This window comes from Merops nubicus, unplaced genomic scaffold, assembly GCF_000691845.1.
Source record: "Merops nubicus isolate BGI_N331 unplaced genomic scaffold, ASM69184v1 scaffold6671, whole genome shotgun sequence".
Lineage (NCBI taxonomy): Eukaryota > Metazoa > Chordata > Aves > Coraciiformes > Meropidae > Merops > Merops nubicus.
Window position 1 is genome coordinate 27609 of NW_008587494.1, and position 20418 is coordinate 48026.

Genomic DNA, 20418 nt, shown 5'->3' on the forward strand with positions numbered 1-20418 from the left:
ATGAACTTTCACAACACAAAATTTACAGGTGGAAGATCATGACTGATCCTATCTTAAGATTTTTACACAGTCATTATATCATCACCAATTTTTTTCTGATGTTTTACTATCCTCAAGCCACCCCTTAAAACCTTTGCATTATTAAAAGTGGCTTTTTGAATTAATCCCGTCCTTTGACCAGTCAAAAGAGAAGGTTTATTTATGGGCTAGAGCTTGACAAATACTGAAATCTGAATTGATAGGAGAAAAATAACCACATATTGAAGGTTATTTGTAGTTTAAAATAGGTCTAACTCTGAAAGAGTGGTTCAAATTTCTGACTGAGTCATAGCTCCTCCATAGTTTTGATGTGTGGGTGGGTGCTGAAGTATGAGGTTCGGTTTTAGCTGTTCTGCTTTCAGGCTAACCTTCCTTCCTAATGAGGTTTAGGCAGTACATTTCCATACGGTATTCCTACAGTCATCATAAATGCTACCAAGAATGAATCTGCTTCTTTGTTGTCCATCATTTCTGGCCAGGACTCAATGTAAGATGCAAACTGAAGGAAATGTCTGGCAATAATGTTATTCACCCCCCTTCACTAGGACGACAGTTAACGATCTTCAACACCCAGGCGCAAATAGCCATAGGAGGGAAGGACAGAGGGCGTCTCTTCCAAGGCCAGCTCTCCGGTCTCTACTACAATGGCTTGAAAGTGCTGAACATGGCAGCAGAGAACAACCCCAACATTAAAATCAATGGAAGTGTCCGACTCGTTGGGGAAGTCCCGTCCATCTTGGGAACAACACCAACAACCTCCATGCCACCAGAAATGTCTACTACAGTCATGGAAACCACAACTACAATGGCCACCACTACAACTCGAAAAAATCGTTCGCCACCCAGCATCCAGGTGAGTCAATTAGTCTTCTGCATTTCCCTGGGTTCTTAATTAGTCTTCTGTTTCACCGCACACTTGCAAGTTTGCAGGAGCCATGTTCTCTGAGTCATGCTCCATGTAACTCTTTATTTTAATAATATCGTATAGGGTAAATCACCACAAAATATTGTCCTTCTGTGGTGGTGAGCAAACAGCTGGATGAATTATTATGGCACATGTACGTGATAATGGGGACAGATTTTTCTCCTGTTCTAGTACAATCACATTTATGTAGATTTGCCCAAATGTGAACGAGGACGTGATTTTAGCTATGTTTCCACACTTCCCTATGTGGGGAAATGTATTCCTAAGAGAGTTACAAAGCTTAATGGGGGGTGGGTGTATGATTATTTATTATTGTGACAGTATGTACTGCTGCTACAGTGAAGTTCATAATGAGGAGAAAAGCAATGGAGCATTACTTCCAGGTAGAGCCATTTTTCATTTTCCTTTTATAGCCTTCCTGGAGAAAACTTTAAAGGAACACTGTCAAGAACAGGTTCTTGCAAAATGTAGGTGTTCCAACATGGAGCAGTTCCATCATCTTTGGTAAAAATCATTCCTGCAAAATGAATTTCAGATATGCTGGCTTAATTGTGCCAATGTAGTGTATTCAGTCCTAAAAATGCAGTGGTTTTGGAACCACTTGTGTGGCAGCCAGAATATGGTACTGATTAGTAATAAACAACTTAGGCTGGCTCTCTTTGTCTGTGCAAAGAAAAGAATCATGTAAATAACCAATCTGAGCAGTGGATCAGATTTTGAAAATTATTTATTTCAGTGACATACTATCATGTTATCAACTAGGATGAAACGTTTGTTTCAAAAATCTTTATTTACATCAGAACCTTGTCCTGTAGAAATTGACACAATTTCATTGATACCAGTGTACATTGAGACACTGGTGAGTGATTATTGATCAGTGTGCCTTTATTAAACCTCCAGAGAAAGGTATGTTGTTGTCTGGTTGGACAAAAAATTCAAATTATTTCATCTGCTTCCCTGAAACAATTTCTGCTGCCTGGGACAGAAGACCCTAATGAAATGAAGGACTTTGAATTCTGTAATCACACAAGTTGCCTGCTTGCTTTCTAGCTGCTTCAGAAGGTTTAATCAGTTATTGATTGTGTTTGTATATAAATGATCATCCTCTATTTTTTATCTAGTCCTGGTCACTCGGGATAAGAAAACACAAAAATTTTCCTCTTAATTGTGTAGGAGATCAGGCCATACCTGGAGTATTGTGTCCAGTTCTGGGCTCCTCAGTACAAAAGAGAGATGGAGCCACTGGAGAGAGTCCAGCAAAGGACCTCTAAGATGGTTAAGGGATTGGAGCATCGCTCCAATGAGAAAAGACTGAGAGCTGGGACTTTCCAGCCTGGAGAAGAGAAGGATCTGGGGGCTCTCATACATATGTAGAAATACCTGAAGGAAGGGTGTAAAGACAACGGTGGTACTCAGTGGCAGGACCAGAGGGAATGGATACAAACTGAAACACAGGAGTTTCCCTCTAAACATCACTTCGTTACTGTGGGCGTGACTGAGCATTGGTGTAGGTTCCCAGAGAAGAGGTTGTGGAATCCCCATGCTTGTAAATATTCTACAGGCATCTGCACATGGTTCTGGGCAACTGGGTGACCCTGCTTGAGCAGGGGGGTTGGGCTAGATGACTTCCAGAGGTCCCTTTCAAGCACAACCATTCTGTGATTCTGTGAGGTACCTCTAGCACTGGTAGAATTTACAGGTATTAGAGTAATTAATTCCAAGCCAAGACTTTACATTTCCTCCTTTGGTACTCTGTAAATCCAGTTGGTAGCAGTGCCAGGATTGTGTTATTTGCCTTTGAAAGAATGACAGAATTAATTTTTGAAATTTCTTTTGAAAGAAAGAAAGAATTCTCCTCAGTGGCTAGCTCTAAGTGTAGAGAAAATCTTTGTATGATTACATCACCAGAAGAATAAAGCCTGTGGTCCTGATCCTGCTCTTGTTAGTTTAGTGGAGATTTTCTATCATTTATAAAGGGAGTAGAAGTGTGTTTAGCTATAGGAGTGTAACAGAGAATTAGCACTGGACCTTTGTAGACTGGGTCAAACTGGAAATGGCCTTGGCTTACTTGAAGAGGAACTCTTCCAGAAAGCTTCCCGAATAGCCTGTGTGGTAGTTCACTCAGCCCGTAGAGACCACTGTGTGCTGAAAGAGCATCAAGAAGATTTAATAAAGTGTTGAAGTGCTTCTAAAAACATGGTTAGAGCAATGATTTCCTGGATACACATGCACCACAACAAATAGCCTCATCTCAACTGATATTAAAGCAATAACTCTTTGACACTTCGTGCTACCCACTGAAAGAAAGATAAAGGTCAATATGTACCTCCATTACAACTTTCTGCATTTCAATATCAGGCCATTTTATTGCTGTCACAGCACAGATGGCTCAGCTTTCTTCCTTATTCTTGGTAGAATTTGATTCTGTCAGCTTAAGTTGCATTCTTTGTGCAGTAAAAGTGAGAAGAAATTGTCTTTTTCTGTTTGGGCAGTGTCTCCAGCTGTGGTTTTCAGATGCCTGATGGTTATTTTATATCACTTGTGTTCGACATTGCCATTGTCAAGCCTGCTTACAATTTTAGATCTAAGTGGTGGAAAAATCTAATAGAACAAGTTTGTTCTTTGGAGAACAAAAAATATAGCTACCTAAGGCTATGAAAGGTACAGATACAGTTAGTTATTACCTTGCTCCACTTTTCTTTTCTCTTTTCTGCTCAGAAATAACCATTTTTTCTTCACTTTCAAGGCTGTTCACCGTTTAGGCTCTTCTCTCCCCATTCTGATCAGCAAAATTCAAGCATTTTTTTTTCTTGCTTCTTAGATTTGGTTATAAGAATATTTCTGCTTCCTGGTATCATCCAGTAGGAAACACCAGGTTATTGTTCCAATACTACTGAAACCCTCCTTTCATCATGATGCATGCCAAAAAGTTGTCAGAGGTTAGACTGATGATGGTCAAAGGCAGTTGTTTATCAAGCTGACCAATATTGTCACATCTTTTGTTTTGATATCCATTTTTCTGTACCCATGTCTCATATCTTGTTTTATGCTTAGATTGCAGACTCCTGGGGTTCAAATGTTACTTTTTATTCTGCACATGTACACTGCTTAGCACACACAGAAGGGCTGTGGCCCATTGTAAAAATACCAGGCATGATACAAGTAAAACATCTAATGCAAAAAAAAGCAAGAATCAGGATAAAGAGTTGCAGTTCCTACTGTATTAGAAGTATCTGTGCTATTTCTATTACTCATTTTCATGTGTAACTAAAACATCTCCTTTTTAAAATGCCTACAAAGCTTGAGCAGAATATCAAGTTTGTAATCCCAAAGTGATACAAAATCCAGGGGAATTTCAGTAGGATTTAGGTTTATACATCACTTTTTAGGAAGTGCAGAATAGCGTGATAACTGCAAAGATTTCTTCTGTGTAACATACACCAAGATATCTCCAGTTAGGTAGCTTGAGTACTGGCAGAAATATTTTAGGGCACAGTTAGACTAGAACAGCTGGGGAAATTAAGTGCTTTACAAATACACAGTATATGTACAGACCTAAGTTTCAATTTGTGAAGATCTCAAACGTGGGATATAGTCTTGGGCAACCAACCAGGATAAAGGGAATTGAGATAAAAATATTACTGGAAATACCCTGGGGCAATGATACTAGCATTCAAAATGTCTATAACTTCATTTTGTTTTAAAACTTATAACAACATTTCTGGAAAGTAGTAAAACTCAGATCAGTGGAGGACAGGCAGGATTCAAGGGAGAAGCAGCTGAGATGTATGAGTGTATGCAATACTGATAGGAACGTTTCTGTGATTCGAATATCCTTCAGAGAGGCCTTGAAGGAAGATAACAAGAGCTGACCTTTTTCGGTTAACTGAAAATAAGGGAGAAAAAGGAGTTTCAATTTGTGTTTGTTTCAGTGAGTTGCAAATGGTGCCTGTGCTCCGCTGCCCCTGAGTAGAAACGCTGATTTGACTTTCTCACATGTTGTTTTGTTCTGGTTTTAAGCACGATCTGTTCAGAAGTGACATGTGTTGTACTAAATTTCTGCTGCCTGTCTCAGGGCCCTAACAAACCAGACTCTCCTGTGATGATAATATCCTAGCGAGGACTTCTGCTTTGCCACATTACCCTACAAAGGCCTCAAAGACAAGCTGTTAGGTTTTTTTGTGTGGTACAGTAGCATGCTGTGCAGGCTGCTATTAGATGAGAGTCACTGCACTGTGCCATGTTGTATTCTTGCAAGGCTGCTGTGTTTCTCACAGAGTTACTTCACTAACAGTTGTTAAAGGGCCTGGAATCCCACGTGTCCCTATTTAAAGCATAGCTTCAATTATTACTGAAGTAGTACAGGGATTTCTGGGCTTGGGAGACTTCTGGGAAAATGAGTGGTTGGGATTGAAACCCCAAAGCCACGTGAAACTCCATGGGTTTAAACCCCAAGCCCTGAATCGGGGTTGACATATGGATGGATGATGTCCACGAGCAGGCAGGAAAGACCTTGCTTATTGGTTTTCACCCAGGCCCTGGCCAGCCTTGGGTGGGAACCAATGAGGAGGTCACCACCAGGTGCCCCCACCTTCAGCACTAACAGCAGGGGTCCCACCTCCAAGTTAACAGCATAAAAGCTGCCTCTGCTTGTAGTGGTTTGTGGGGAAGTTTACCTATGTAGTGAATGTGTTATGTAGGATCTTTGTTTACTGGAAGGGCCCCCCAACTGCCTGTTGTAGGCAGAGCCCACAGTGGTGATGGGACAGAGCAGAGGAAGGAATAACGGCATCATTATTTAGAGTGGTTGCCTGGGTCCTCAGTCAATTTGCCCTTACTGCCGCTGCATCCAGCACTGTGAGTGAATTTATAAACCTTTTCATTCATCTGGTGGTTGGCCACCTTGGATCCTTTGTATATGATTTAAGACCAAAGGGAGGGTTTGTGTGTTGCACATTAATGATAATATCCTTCCTGTTGAGATTGGCGGCCAGCAAAAGATGGGATTCTCATTCTTGTGGCTTCTGCTTCTGTGTCAGCTGCTTAGATGCTCAGAATTTATTGAGTGAGTCTTTCATCAAAGCTTTTTAGGAAACTTTCCATATGCTGTCATGTGGCACATTCTGTCCTATTCATAGCTGGGTCATTCTGTTTTCCAGTGATTTGTGTAAAGATTTCTTTGAAGTTAATTACTAAGTAAAGCTAGTCTAGACAAGCATGTGTGGTGATACATGGGTCTTCTGTTCAAAATACATTCAATTCAATTCAACAAATTCAAGATATGATTCTAATGCATAGGCTCTTAAGGAAAACTGCTTCAGATGAGCTTCTGGAGGCCCTAGGGCCCCCTGACCTAGGACAGGCCCATAATACATCTGTTCTACAATGTGGATGGCTGGGGTCCTTAGACCAAAATCACAGGCATTTTTCTGTGAAAAAGAGATCAGAGCCCTTCTAGGAGGACAGATGGCCTTCTGGTTATGTTCTCCAGGAGGAGCCAGAAACTGTGTGCTCTGTTATGTATCCAGTGCATTCCTCAACTTCTTGAGGTGAGAATAATGACACTTACCAAAGTCTTCAAACTGTAGCTGGGAGGTGATGACAATAAATTACTTGTGGGTGTTTTCAGTTATGATCTTAGAGCCATAGAATGACAGTGTATGATATATAGTATGCAGAATGTTTCCTCTAGAGAATAGAACAGAGGATCTGCCAATTGTCAATATGGACAGTCCAGCCCATTGGCATAGCTCAGAATAAGGTTCTCAGCCTTTTATTATAACCATTAGGCTTTCTAGCCTTTAACTGTGTGTTCTATTGAGAGTCCAATAATCTTGATTAATGTCTTTCCATAACATGCAGCTCCAGGCTAAATCCTTTCTTACAGTGTATATCACAAAGGAAAATAGCAGAGATGATTTGTCAGTCTAATTAGACTTTCAGTGTCAGCTAAGACAAATAAAATTGTCTCACCCTTGTTCTTGCCTAGATACATTTTTTTATACTCATAGATAATAATTTGAGAGGGAAAGAAATTGGCCTTTAATTTGGTTTTTGCTTCTTATAAGTCACTAGTGACATTTTCATCCCAAGACTGCAAAGCTCTAACGAAAAAAAAGCTTTTGATGAGTCTTTGCTTTGAAGACTGACTTCACTGGCCCACTGGTACCACTGAGAATTACGCAGTCTGGTACTCATCCCTCCTTTTCTACTTCTTCCTCAGCTAGTTTTTTCTTGAAGAGGCCAAATCCCTCAACTTGTACCATCTTTCAGAGTAGAATCCTTTCTCCTCCGCTACAGTTTTGTGGAATGAGATGGTAAAATTGCATTTCTACAGTGAAATTCATGAGATGACATTTACTTATTCACAGTCACGTCTCTTCTGTGATGAGTAAATGCTAATGTGATTTGGGCAGAGAAAGAAAGCAGCGCTTGGAAGCAAGAATCCAAATGTGGGAAAATTTTCATGGCAACTATTGTTCACATAGGTTACGGTGATTAATTCAGTAATACCAAATGGCCTCTAAATACTTCACAAGTATATAGCATAGAAATAGATTTAGTGCACAGTGAAATACAGAATCTTTGGCATGTAATGTAGTAGCTACCTAGCCAGAAACATGTATACAAAATCATAATGTTCTGTATGGGAAAGGGATAAAAATATTATCCACATTTTGACTGAGTATTAGATGGGGGAGTGGTGTGTTTAGATTAGATTTATTGGTGTACTCAGATTAACTATAAAGCTCATATAATCTAAAATATCCTGTATTTTCATTATTTCATTCACTTACTGCAGAAAGCAGGTATGCTGCACTTCTGGAAGTGTCACAGTGAACCAGGAGTTCAGTACCCATCCAAAACTAGTGTGATTTTACTGTAATATTATCTTTCCAGCCTACGCTCCCACATGCTGACAGGTACTGATGGTGGAAATAAGTGCAGCTTTGTATTTCTGCTATGCACAATTACAGTAATAAAGTACACTGTATTTGTAAAACATCTTATGTGTGTGCTGGTAGATGCTGTCATTTATTGACAATATTTGAACATTTAACTTGGTAACCATTGTTGGCATGGAGACTACTCTTTCATGGCTCCAGGGAAAGGGATGTGATTGAATGTGTGTGGCAAACTTGAGTGCCACAAGTTGACTTATAGTGTGGTTTCTCAAAATATAGCTTACACATCTTTGGATAACTTGTTTTTATATAGTACCATTTTCAAGTAGTCATTTCAGCCACTTTTCTATGTGTTCTGCTAGAACGCTCATTGTCTTTTTATTTTTTCAGCTTTACAGAAGGCCTGGGTTATCTGGTTAATTTCTCAAAGTGTTGAGTTTACATTGCCTTTATTCTGCACAGCTAAACAATCATCTGGGACTTGCAGCAAAATCTCAGCTGGTGTTTTTGACATGTGTACCAAATTCTGTTCTGTTGTGAATTTTGGAAATGATGGGTTTGCCTGGGGGAGGCCAAAGGAGGGGCTTTTCTAGCACTTTCCTAGAATTCTAGCACTTTTTTAGATTTTCTGTGGTGAGTTTTTTTTTCATCTTGGTCAAGCAATTATTAAAATATTTGCTTGATTTTCTGTGACCAAAAAGCACATCCTTTTCTGTAATCAAAAGAGAAGAAGCTGTAATAACAGCTGTAGTATACCGATACTTTTCTTCAGAGAGACAGGCAGGCATACATTTCTCAGAAAATACCCTTAATAACATCAGTATATACTTTTTTTTTTTCATGGCACAGTATACTTTTGTGTATTAGACATGTCATTTGCCCTGCCAAAAGGGTTTCTTGAAAGTCACATGGAAGATTATTTTGAAAATCTGATTAATACGGTACTCAGGAGCTAAAGCTACTATAGTTGACCATGCATTTGGTCGTAAGCCAAATGAAAAAATAAGACAAGTGTGTCATTCTGGTATGGTTGTGCAGTGACAAGATGTGATGAAGAGATTCAATACTGCAAAAGCAACTACTTAGAAATAAATAGGGTAGAATCAATGCTTATAGTTCAAATTTAGTTGCAGGATTGGCTCACATTTTGTTATAGCATATCTGCTTGCTATTTATATACTTCAGGGAAATGCTTGCAAACTGCAGATATTTCCAGATCATATAGTTCCATTTTATTTTTTTGTTGTTTTTTTTTTGTGCATGTGGGCTTGTTTTTGGTTTTTTTTTTTGTAACAAGACTGGCTGAGAGGTAGGAATGTTCTTCTTACCTTTCCTTGCTCATATTTGAATGAACATGCAGAAATTAGAAACACGTCTATGCTGTTGTGACAGACCACTTTCTGAAACCATCTAATTAATGCCTTGGGTTTTCTGTAGAATAATGTTGTTGTTAACTAGTAGAAACAGAGAGGTTTCTGCTAGTTTCTTTTTCATCTGTGGGATGAGTTGTCACTGATTTGCAAGATAGGTCTGTCACAGTACAGCTCTTAAAAGTAGCGATTAGCAAGACGGGCTATACAACCACCCATCCTCTCTCTCCTCCTTTAGTTGGTATACGTGCAAGTAGGACATTGTTTGTTTTCATTGCAAATTTACTTCTGTTACGTTCTGAATGATAAGAATTTGTTTCCAGAAAATTTCAGCAGAAAAATAAAGCCAAAGGAATGAGGAATTGGATTACAGTTCTCTTGATATTACCTGGAATGCAAATGTCCCCCTTCTTTCCTATAGTGTGTTTTTTGAGTACATTTGGTCTTTTGTCCATTTTGCTGTGTCTTGGGTCTGGAGTGCTAACGAAATTGATTTGTGGGTAAGGACTTTAGCAGGTAATAACCAGTAGTTTATTAGATGGCGTGGATCAGAGAGTAGGAAATGCTGGGAAAGCTCTAATGGCTAAATGTAGAAAAATGGGTAGAGAAGAGATGACTACTGAGGTGCATACAAGGAACTAAGATCCAAAGGACGATATACATCTATCACATAGAGATCTGGGATGGAAACAGCAAGATTTAAAGGTGGGGAGTGACATGGCTAGAGATGGTAGACTGGTGTTTCTGGCAACTCTCTTTTGGATAGACAAAGGTTTGGAGAAGAGAGAAACTTGTACCATATGGCTTAGTAACCACTCTTCTGCTTTTTGATCTGTACTTTATTCCACACTCCATCTTCTCCAGGGATAAAGGGAAGTTTGTTTTGGTTTGAACTGCTGGCAGTGAGATCTGAGGAACTATGGTTTCTTCCACAGTAGTTCAAAGTCAGGCAGAACTGGACTCTTACACATTTGTGCTAAGATAATCTAGAAAATCACCTCTTCCTCTCACTTGCAAGTGAGAGGTCTTTCCGACAGCACTTTCCCAGTAACCGTTTCCCAGTAACCAAAGCAGGAGAACTCACTCTTAGTGTAAAAAGAGTCAGGTCAGATAAGGAGGAAAAACTACTATGTGTTGTGTTCTTCTAATGTCTAAGCAATAGCCTAAGCATCCATGCCATACACAGAGATCTGCACAAAAAAGCTTGAATTCACTTGGTCATAATGTCCTTTTTTTTTTCCTTTTTTTTTCCCCTCCTAAAAGATGACCTCCAATGAAAGCATAAGGACATGAATGATTTTAATCTGTGGTAACAATGGAGAACCCTTCCTGATTGACTCCAGCAGCATAAATATGCCAATTGACAGATTATCCTGCTACCTCCCTCTCTACTGTCTGAGCGCACACATACACACTCAGCAGCACACAGCAACATTCAAAGTGGTCTTTATCTTTTATCTATTGCCCCAGTGATTAATGCTGCTCTTGCTGGGAGACTAATCGAATGAGGGGATATACAGAGAAAGAAATATGTATTTCTTAGGCTATCGTTATCGGTGTTATTGTTATTCCTTTAATATATTTTTCTCCTGTTAGAAGAACTTAATGTACTGACACAGCAGGAAGTGAGAGGTGAGAGCAGATCTGATGGCAAGAAGATGAATCGGGCAGGCTGTAGCAAGTGGAACACAGGCAGTTTGCAGAAGGAGATGAGCTGCTGAGCTACTTTGGGGTTGTATCATTTTAGCTGAAAAAAAAAAAAAAATTAAAAGGGACTGTAGCATACAGGTCCTGAACCGGGAAGTACTGTCGTGTAAGCCCTACTTAATTCACTCAGCAGCTGTCAACAACGTTCCTCTCTACACGGTTCTTTGCTTTCCCTGTGTAGTGAAACAAAGATACAGTGGTTGTTGGTCTGTCTCACAGACAAGTTCCCAGGTACTAGTCTGGTAGTATGGGTAATACTTCGTAAAGTCCCTCAGGTGTTGTCTTCCTTTTCCTTGCTGCTTGGTCCTTGGCCTAGGTCTTTCCTGGTGGTACTGTGTCCATGTAGTTCCAGTTTGATCCTACAGATGTATATGTTATAGAGCAGAAAATCTACTCTGTGCTGTGGTAAAACCAGAACTGGATGCTTTGAATGAGTATGCCTTAGATTAAGTAGGAGGCCTGTCTTATGAGTGAATAAGAATAGATTCCAATTGCCTGTTTCCTCAGGATCTTAAGAAAAGACTTAAAGATATGGTAATTAAGAGGACACACCTCATTTTTTTTTCCCTTTGAGAAGAAGAATACAGAAGGGATTATCGATAATAAAGGAATAGACTTGTTTTGGCTTAAGTTTGCCTCTCTCCCTATTTCAGCATTCTGGCCGTTTTAACATGGGTGACTACCCATTTTCCTAAACATACTGTTGTTGTGGGGAGATGGTGATAAACATCAAAGAGAAATGAGATCGATATTATCATTCCTCTTTTTACTTCTATGGTATAGAAACATTTTTTTTTGTGGGATCAGTATTCCCTGGGCTCTGTTTTATTATTCTTTACTGTGGATATGTTGGCATAATATCCTCTCCCTTCACAGAGTAGGCTCAAGACTTGCAAATATGTTTAGGGTTCAAATCTGGAGCATAATTATCTTAGTTCCCAACTGATTACATTTAGGCAGCATTTAATCCTATTGTTGCCCACTAAAGCAATGTGATGTGTTTGTGCTAACACTTATATTAACATGTGGTCCCTAGTGCCCAGGTTTGTTTCATTGTTGTAGACATAACTATATTAGAGATCATCATAGAAAACCAAACTAAAACTGCTTCTGTACACCTGATACATGCAACTCCTCCACTCGCATCAGTCCTATATATGTCTCCCAGTTTACATGTACTGCTTAAGTTGTCTTCTCACTGCCTACTACATTGCCATATACTCTGTCACAGCTTAGCCTTCTGTAACGAACTAAAGGTGTTTTGAAGCCTGTAAGCAGTGGTTGTTGAGGTGACTGCTGGTGTCACCTGCTTGTCTTGAGATTTAGCAATTTGTGAGAATGAAATTTAGAAGTGCAGATGGGATGTGCTAGGCAGGTCTGAATATAGAGACTGCTCCTCTGAAATCTCTGAAGACATTCAGCTTTAACAGTGCCAGGGGAGGAACTGAGCAGCAGAGCTTTATGGTCTTCCTTCAGAGCCAGGAGGGCAGCTGGCTCCACTCTGTAACAGAGCTGTGTGCTAGCGCTGGGGATTAGCCACCAAGTAGGATTTCCAACTGCTAGCCATAAATGAGAGAGCCAGGGTGGAAAGGATGGATGGATAGATAGATAGACTGACTGACTGACTGACTGGAGGAAGAAGGACGGTTGTGTGTAGTGCATATGCCTCAGAAAGAACTACTGCAGTGGGAGCCTCTCCTGTAGAGGGCTTTTTCCACCCCTGCATCTGAGTAATTGTGAGGTATTCTTGCTTGCCTGAAGATTAATAATTCTTTGGTGCTCAGATGGCTGATTACATGTTGTCCTTCTGTTTTATGGACTCAAGCACAGCAGAGAAATTTCTGCTTGCTTGGCTGTAGCATTTGTCACCCTGGCAAAAAGCCAGAGCCACTTACAATCTGCTGTGAAAGGGCTTGGTGTCTCTCTGGCTGCCTCTCAGCTAATGTCTGATGCTTGCAAGTTGGGTTTTTTGTCCTTTCTTAACTGAAGCCATGGGAATGGTGTTAGCTTCTGCTCCATGTGATTCCTGGAGGGAAGAGAGGGAGGAAGTTGGCAAGAACTGGAAAGGAGGGCAAGAGCCTGGCTGTGGATTGTTAGGGACCTGTATCTGCAATGTTCACTTTGGCCTGGGGAAATGCTGTAGCAGTTGGAGTTGCAGCCCTGCAGTCTGTGCCTTGCTCTTTTTGTGATGGCTTGTTGTACCATCCCAGCTAGGTCCCTGGATCAGAGTCTGAGCCTGAATTGCCCACTCACTTTCACAAGGCCACATTTTCTTCAGTGGGGCTTAGGAAACTCTTCTGCTGCAACTCCTTGTAGGAATTTATGCTCTCCTCTTACTATTGTAGTGGCAGACACAAGGTATCAAAGGCAGCTAGAGAATTAAAATGTTAAATGGTTTCAGGGCTTTTGCTGGAAAGGGGAAAACAGAGTGAAAGGAGGACAATGTCATTACATTCCCTGAGACATCTGCAGGATCAGAACAGGGCAGAGGATATAACAGTTTACAACACCAAGGTTCATTCTAGAGGCAGAGGTAATGGCACAGGCTGGCTGTCTCTCTGCTTTGGGCAGGAAGCTTCTGCCAGGTTTGGTCACTTTGAATTTACTATTTTTCTTCTATTCAAACCTGATTTAATGACAGCAGTAGATGAAGGTCAGAAAGATTTTGAGATTTTATTTTTTTAACTTTCTTCCCTTGCTTTTTTTGTCCATCTAAAGCTGAGAGGCAACTTCTGTGGTGGCAATTAAAGGTGACAGTGGTTAGGCAGTGTCATACCCAGTTTCTTCCAATAGGACATTACAGAGAAGACAAGAGGAGTGATTACTATTATCCATGGGTACAGCTAAGCTCCATCTGGCAAATTGCACTTGCAGTATCTGTCACGTGTGTTGGCATCTTGGCATCTGGGAGCTTTTCAGCTCAGGAGCCTATCCACCTGCAATGGTCCATGAATTTAGACTAAGGATGTGGGGAGAAAGAGTGAATTGTTAACTCAAAACACCTATGTACCTTACATAAAAATATAAAATCCACTTGTTAATTATGTATATTTGAGCCAGAAATCCACTCCTTCTGTCACTATATTTTATTTATATGATTGATGCCTTGTACTGTAGAACTATATGGAGGTTTAGATTAGCACTGAATCATAGCTTCATGTTGCAAGTCAGAGCATTATTTGGCAGCCTTGTGCAAACTAATCCATAGAGGGCAAAGATTTAAAAAAAAAAAAAATTAAAAAGAAAAAAAAGTGCTTTCTGAAAAAGAGGAGGGCTGGTTTTAATTTTGCAAAAGTAAAACTGAATTAATAACGTGCTTTGTTTAGCTTTTTTATCATTCATAGAACAGTTTTTTAACTTTACTTGCATGAAAGTGTGCGGTCTGGAAAATAAAATTTTCTGACTTTTTTTTGAGATGTTGAGATGTGCAGATAAAAATTATGGTAAAAACCTTAATACAAATTTTGGTTTCAACACTTTTTTTGTTGAAAACATTCATGTAAGAAAATCTGGTGGCCACTTCTACAACTGTAAAATACTGGAAGGGAGTCTGTGTTTGTGAAAATGGCTGTCCCTTCTGAAAATACCAAGCAATACTGTAACAGAAAATTTACATCACTGAAGAAGAGCATGCCCATAAGCGCTGCTTACTCGAAGTTCTACATATATCGTGGAAGAGATATGGAGAAGTTAACATGGACTGTCCTATAAGGCCCGTATGGTGTCTGTAGTGGGACTGTGTTTTTTCTGATCACTGCTTGTAGTCACTGTTCATTTAACAAGATCATGCTTTTCCAGGTGCCATTTCTGCTGTATTTTAATTCATCTGGCGTGGTTTTTGTTTGCATAGAGCAGTGAAATTTGGGCTTTAACCCACATGGCAGCATCAGGAAGCCAATTTTAACTTTATTGACCTTCTTTGGCTTCAGACTGTATGCAGGAGTTCAGCCATTCCTGGTTCTAGACACAGAATTTGCTTTCCTACTTGTGTGTAATACAGGGAAACGTAGTTCAGTTGATGCCCTTGACAAAGTGCCAGGTAGAGGGAGATTTCTAAGGCAGTTCCCTCAGCCTAATCTCACTGGGTAGAGCTGTAATTCTTTGTTCTGTAGCAAGGGAAATGGCTGGATTGCAGATTGTTTTGATTGAAGGCTTCAGTCTCTGGGATAGACCATGTGGCACCTGCTAGAGCACTGTGTATGCATGCTAACAGGAATAAAAAACGGCATTCACAACATTTCTTTCTGAAGCATCTTACAGATATAAGGATTTTTTCATCAGACACACAGCTAATTGTAGGTCAGCAGCTAATTATTGTACAGTAACGCATAGATAAACTGGAAGTAGTTTGTGGTGGCAACTAAAGATCCTCTCAACGTGGACATGAAGCAAGAAGCAACACACAGAAGCAGGACAGAATTAAATAAGTGTTCATTGCATCAGGACACCCCTAAATCAGGTATTTAAAAAACATTGCTTATTGAGTGTTATCTTGGGTGAACTGGTTTACACACAACCCCATATTAACATAGTTGTTATGGTGTTACGCTGTTGTTGCACTGGAGCTGTTTTCAGAGGTAGCTGAGGTTCATACTGGCACAAGTGTATACATGATGCAAGTGGCTGAAGTGCTGGCATCTAAACCCCCAGCCCTGAATCAGGGTTGACATATGGATGATGCCCACAACCAGGCAAGAGAGACCTTCCTCTTGGTTTTCTCTCAAGGCCTGGCCAAGCTTGGGCCAAAACCAATTAGGAGGTTAATGTCATGTGCCCTGCCTTTAAAGTTAGTAGTATAAAAGCTGTCTCTGCTTGCAGTGAATGAGGGAAGCCTGCCTGTGAAGTGGATGCATTATGTACGGTTTTCAGCTATTGGAAGGGCTCCATGGCAAGTAGAGTTCCCAGCAATGATGGGACAAGATCAAGACCAGGACAGAACGAGTGTTACGAGGATATGTAACAATACTTTTCTCTGGCAATTATAATAGTGATTTCCTTATGATTGGAATCAGACTGATGACTTGGTTTCTTGCTTGGCTCAGCTCTTTCTGTTGTTACATCATCCACCACGAGTGAATTTATTGATTTATTTATTCCTCCTGTTGATAATCACATTGTATTTCTCCTGTATTTTTTGGAGTGGAATGGTGGAGTCTGGCCTGTGTGTCTTCAGCTAATGGCCTTATCTTTTGTGCTGGCCACCTAGTCAGCAAAAGCGGCCAACTTCAGTAGCAGAATCAAAGAAATGGCAAAGCCTCAATGTTAGGGACTCAAAGACTTTACTGACCAAATTTTGCCAATTAGTAGGTCATCATTCATATGTCTCTGATCAGCCCTTTAAGTTGCCTCTGAGCAGAACTGGCAGATGAGGACATAAACTTGTGCCTGAGCAGCTTCATGTCACAGCCTGTACTGCAGTGCCAGCCTCTTTATATGAGCAGGTTATACTGCATGCTGGTTTCAGAAATGGAGCTGGGAAGGAATTGACATACAGAGTTTTTTGTTGCCCTTGCTGTAGGGGCAATAACCTCTGACTGGTGGATGGGGAGGACACCTGAGGACGAAGGAAAATGCAATCTCTTCTCATTTATGCCCTGCGACAGGACACAGGGCAATGGTCACAAGTTGGAGCACAAGAAGTTCCACCTCAACATGAGGAAGAACTTCTTTCCTGTAAGGGTTCCAGAGCACTGGAACAGGCTCCCCAGGGAGGCTGTGGAGTCTCCTACCTTGGAGACTTTTAAGACCCGTCTGGATGTGTCCCTGTGAGTGTGTCTGTGTGTGTGTGACATTATGTCAATCAGAGCTTTTGATTATAAATGAGGCTATTTCTTAGTATGGCAAGGCTTTTCAATGCCCTTGCAATAATTTATTGAAGATTCTCTGCATGGCATTACATTCTGTAGTGCCAGATGGAGATACGTATCAAAAGCTTTCAATGGGATATTGTACTTGCTTCAGCAGAATATTCCTTTTCCCTAGGTATAGTCACCTAATAACTTATTTCTGGGACTGCTATTCCTTCTGTGACAGTTCTTCCACTTTGAAGTCCTTCCTGAACCAGTGAAAGATAGTCATTAATTGTGGAGGGTTTTCATTAAAATGATCTTTGGCTTTGACCTCTTACACTGAGATCTCACATCATACGTTGGCATTCTATGAAAATGGTTTATTCATGACTCCTTCTGTAGCAGGCTAAAATCTTAAGCCTTTGGAGGAATTTCTTTCTCTTTAAGAAAAAAAAAAAAAAAGTCAAGTGAGCCTCTAATTATTTCCCTGCCCAGGAGTGCAATGTTTATTAAAGTACACCTTGCGTGGCACACCTGCATGGTCCTCTCACTAAGGCTGAGATGCAAGCTATGCTGTTCAAGGCTTCTGTAAAAAAGATGAGCTCACGTGGTCTTTGTGGGCTGTACTGTATTGTCTTTATCTTCAAACCTGGAAAACAAATCAAAGAAAAACCTTTTATGTCAAACTCTGGATTTTTTTTTTTCCTTCTGAATTAAAAAAAAAAAAGGTTTCTGAGATGCAGAGGACTTCTGAATGACCTCCACTGTGCTTTCTGAAGCTGCTCAGCTGTGGAGTGTTTATATGCTGTCAGTAGCAGCTAGCTCCCTGCAAAGAATTTTCAGTAGCGTTGTTAGACTGCTAGGGCTCTAACTTAACCTTTCCTGCTCAGCTTGCATCTTTGGGGTTTTTTGGTTTGTTGTTTTGGTGGTTTGGGGTTTTTTTGTTTGGTTGGGGTTTTTTTCCTCTCTTGCCATTACATCACATCACACTACACTGTCTTTCTCCTTCCTTTTGCAGATCTCTTTCCACAACTCCCTACTGCTTCATCAGTGCTTCCACCTTTGCTTATTGTAATGTCAGCTGAATGCAAACCTTGTCCACCAATAAAAACTCACATGGAATTGCTTTTCTGGATCCCACAAGTGCTAGGGGCCCTGTAAGGTCCCTGCCCATTGAACAGGGTATGCCCTTCCCATTTCCAGCAGATTTGCAAAGTGCAAACAGCATGAAGCTCTTGCCTGGGAGAATGGGGGGCATCTGCCTTGAAAGGCTTGGTCTTAATTGATGAATAGCAGACAATAGTTGAGACCATGAAACAGCCAGGAGGTTTCAGAGGACACTGTTACCTGCCCAGCACATCTCCTTGTGGTTTTTGCATGTGTGTTCTATAGTTCTCTTGAATTCTGTCCCTGGACATTAGTTCCCAGACCATGAGGGTTGACTGCCTTACAGTATTATCCTGGCTAAGGTTCCTGCAAGCACTCTTTATGAAAACACCTAATCCTTCTAGGATGTTTATTACTTAATTAGCCATGGTAATATAGCAGTACATTTCCCAAAATATAAAATAATGACCTTTATTTGTTCAAAATCAGGTGCTTTTTTCTTTACCTAGATTTAGTTTTGTGTTAGAGAACAGCACAAATGGAACACTCTGGTCAACCATACCACTTATTTGATGTTTTCTGTAATCCATTTTTTCTTTTTTTCCAAACTGACCTGTCCTCATCCATGAGAACTGGCAGCCTGAAATTCAGTGTATACTGGAGAAGCAGGTCAAATCAGCCTTCATTAGACTCCATGTCTCTATCTGGAATGATCTCACTCACCTGTAATAGCAAACTTCCAAGCTGAGTCACATGCAACCTCACTACAGTCACAACAGTCACTGTAGAGAGGCAAAAACTTAAGCTAGCTATAAATTAAAATAACCTGTCTCTCTTCTTGCAAAGTGAAATTAAACAAAACGGGAAAGTGAGCAGAGGGCTGGAACACCCCTCCTGTGCAGACAGACTGAGCAAGTTGGGGTTGTTCAGCCTGGAGAAGAGAAGGCTTCGGGGAGACCTCCTTGTGGCCTTCCAGTATCTGAAGGAGGCCTACACGGAAGATGGGGAGGAACTTTTTAGCAGGGTCTGTTTCAACAGGACAAGGGTTATCAGTTTGCTGGTGAGAAATTCCTTTGTACTGAGGAAAGTGGCTCTTTATGCAGGCAGGCTGTGTTCTGACACTTGCAGCTTGGGTGGGAAAACCACAAATTTGTTCTGCATTGCTGGTACTCAGAGGCTTTTTTGAAACAGCTTTATTTGCATTGTTTATTTCCAGAGCAAAATCAGTATTCTGCTCTCCAGAACTGCTTGGAATCACTCTTACTATCAGACAAAGTAGAATAAGAGGCATCGGTTTAAACTTTCTTAAGAGTAACACAGCACTGGAATCATAGAAGTGTAACAGTAAAATGCAGTTGTGATTTGTATGTAAGAATAAGGATGTTTCTAAACTCATTCGCTGTTTTAGCTGGGTGGGGAAGTTGGCAACTGTCTGCCTCTGAAGCTGTCTAGCACTGGGGCCATCTTTTCTATGAAGGTTTCTCTTGTCCTTCATGCACACTGGAATCTTTCCTACCTGTCTGTATTTTCAAGGCACCTATGACTGCCACCCAAAGGTATCAAGTGCTGCAAGCCTTCCCCTTCCTGAAGGGCTTTTTCTGGGATAATCCTGTTGCATTCTTTGTGACACACGCCTTCCAGCTAGACAAAATTTTTTCCAGGATGTGCAAGGTTTTGGTAACTTATAATCAGAAGCATTCACTATAGTATGTACACTTCAAAATGCACACTTTTACTTGAGCTACTTCTCATGCTCACATGTAATACTAGAAGTACACTGAGCTTAGTGCTTCCTCTTTTACTGCTTCCTGTGCTCTTCATCAGCTTTGGGCAACATGCTGTGATGAACGTCACTGCTGGCATGGTTTTACTCTATGGATAAATGTCTACAGACATGCAAAGTATGACTGTCATCATACTGAACTTTAGCAACAGAAAAGTTAGCGGGATAGTCATTGCTACTAATTAAAATCCTCTTTATAGCTGATGGAAAGAGATAGATGTCTCCAGAGGGAGATCATCCTATCCTAAAATAGATACCTAACTTAGGAGGAATTAACTGCCCCCTGGAGATCCTCTGACTGTAAAAGGAAACTGGAAACTTAACCTAAGAGTAGACATTTGTCTGGATGAGTGCATTTCAGGGCTATGATCCTGTGTTTATATAAATAAAAAAAACCTTTTTTTTAATTTTCTTTTTGTTACCTTCCCTCTTGCTTTCCTTACTCCTCTTTGGCAAGATCTAGGATGGGAGAGTATTATCAATAAATTTAAAAAGTTTGACTATTCATGCTAAAGCATCATTTCAAACTAGCTGGATTACACAGCTTCTTCGTAACTAGTTTTGTCCTCTTCGGTGAGGGAAGCTTAGGGATTCACTCACAATGAGTACCACATAGGATCTCCATCAAAACTTCATAGTACAAAGCTGCTATAAATAGACTCTGGCAGCAACTGATAAACAAATCAGAAACATGTTTGCTGTTCCCTTATTTGAAAGCTTGCATTCAGAAAATCGAAGGTAAACAGTTAAATAACAAAAGTCCTGTTGCACAGATCTTTGATGACATTGCTCT

At 40.5% G+C, this 20418-nt stretch overlaps 1 protein-coding gene across 1 annotated transcript in view; it reads left to right on the plus strand.

Moving 5' to 3' along the window:
• Positions 1-20418, plus strand: part of LOC103781218 (neurexin-3-beta-like) — a gene marked incomplete at both ends in the record, with an annotated part of 98611 nt that overhangs the window by 25969 nt on the left and 52224 nt on the right. The window contains 2 exons of the mRNA XM_008948922.1: positions 585-892; positions 2883-2885. Coding sequence (XP_008947170.1) covers positions 585-892; positions 2883-2885 — 311 coding nt within the window. The remainder of the gene's footprint in view (positions 1-584; positions 893-2882; positions 2886-20418) is intronic.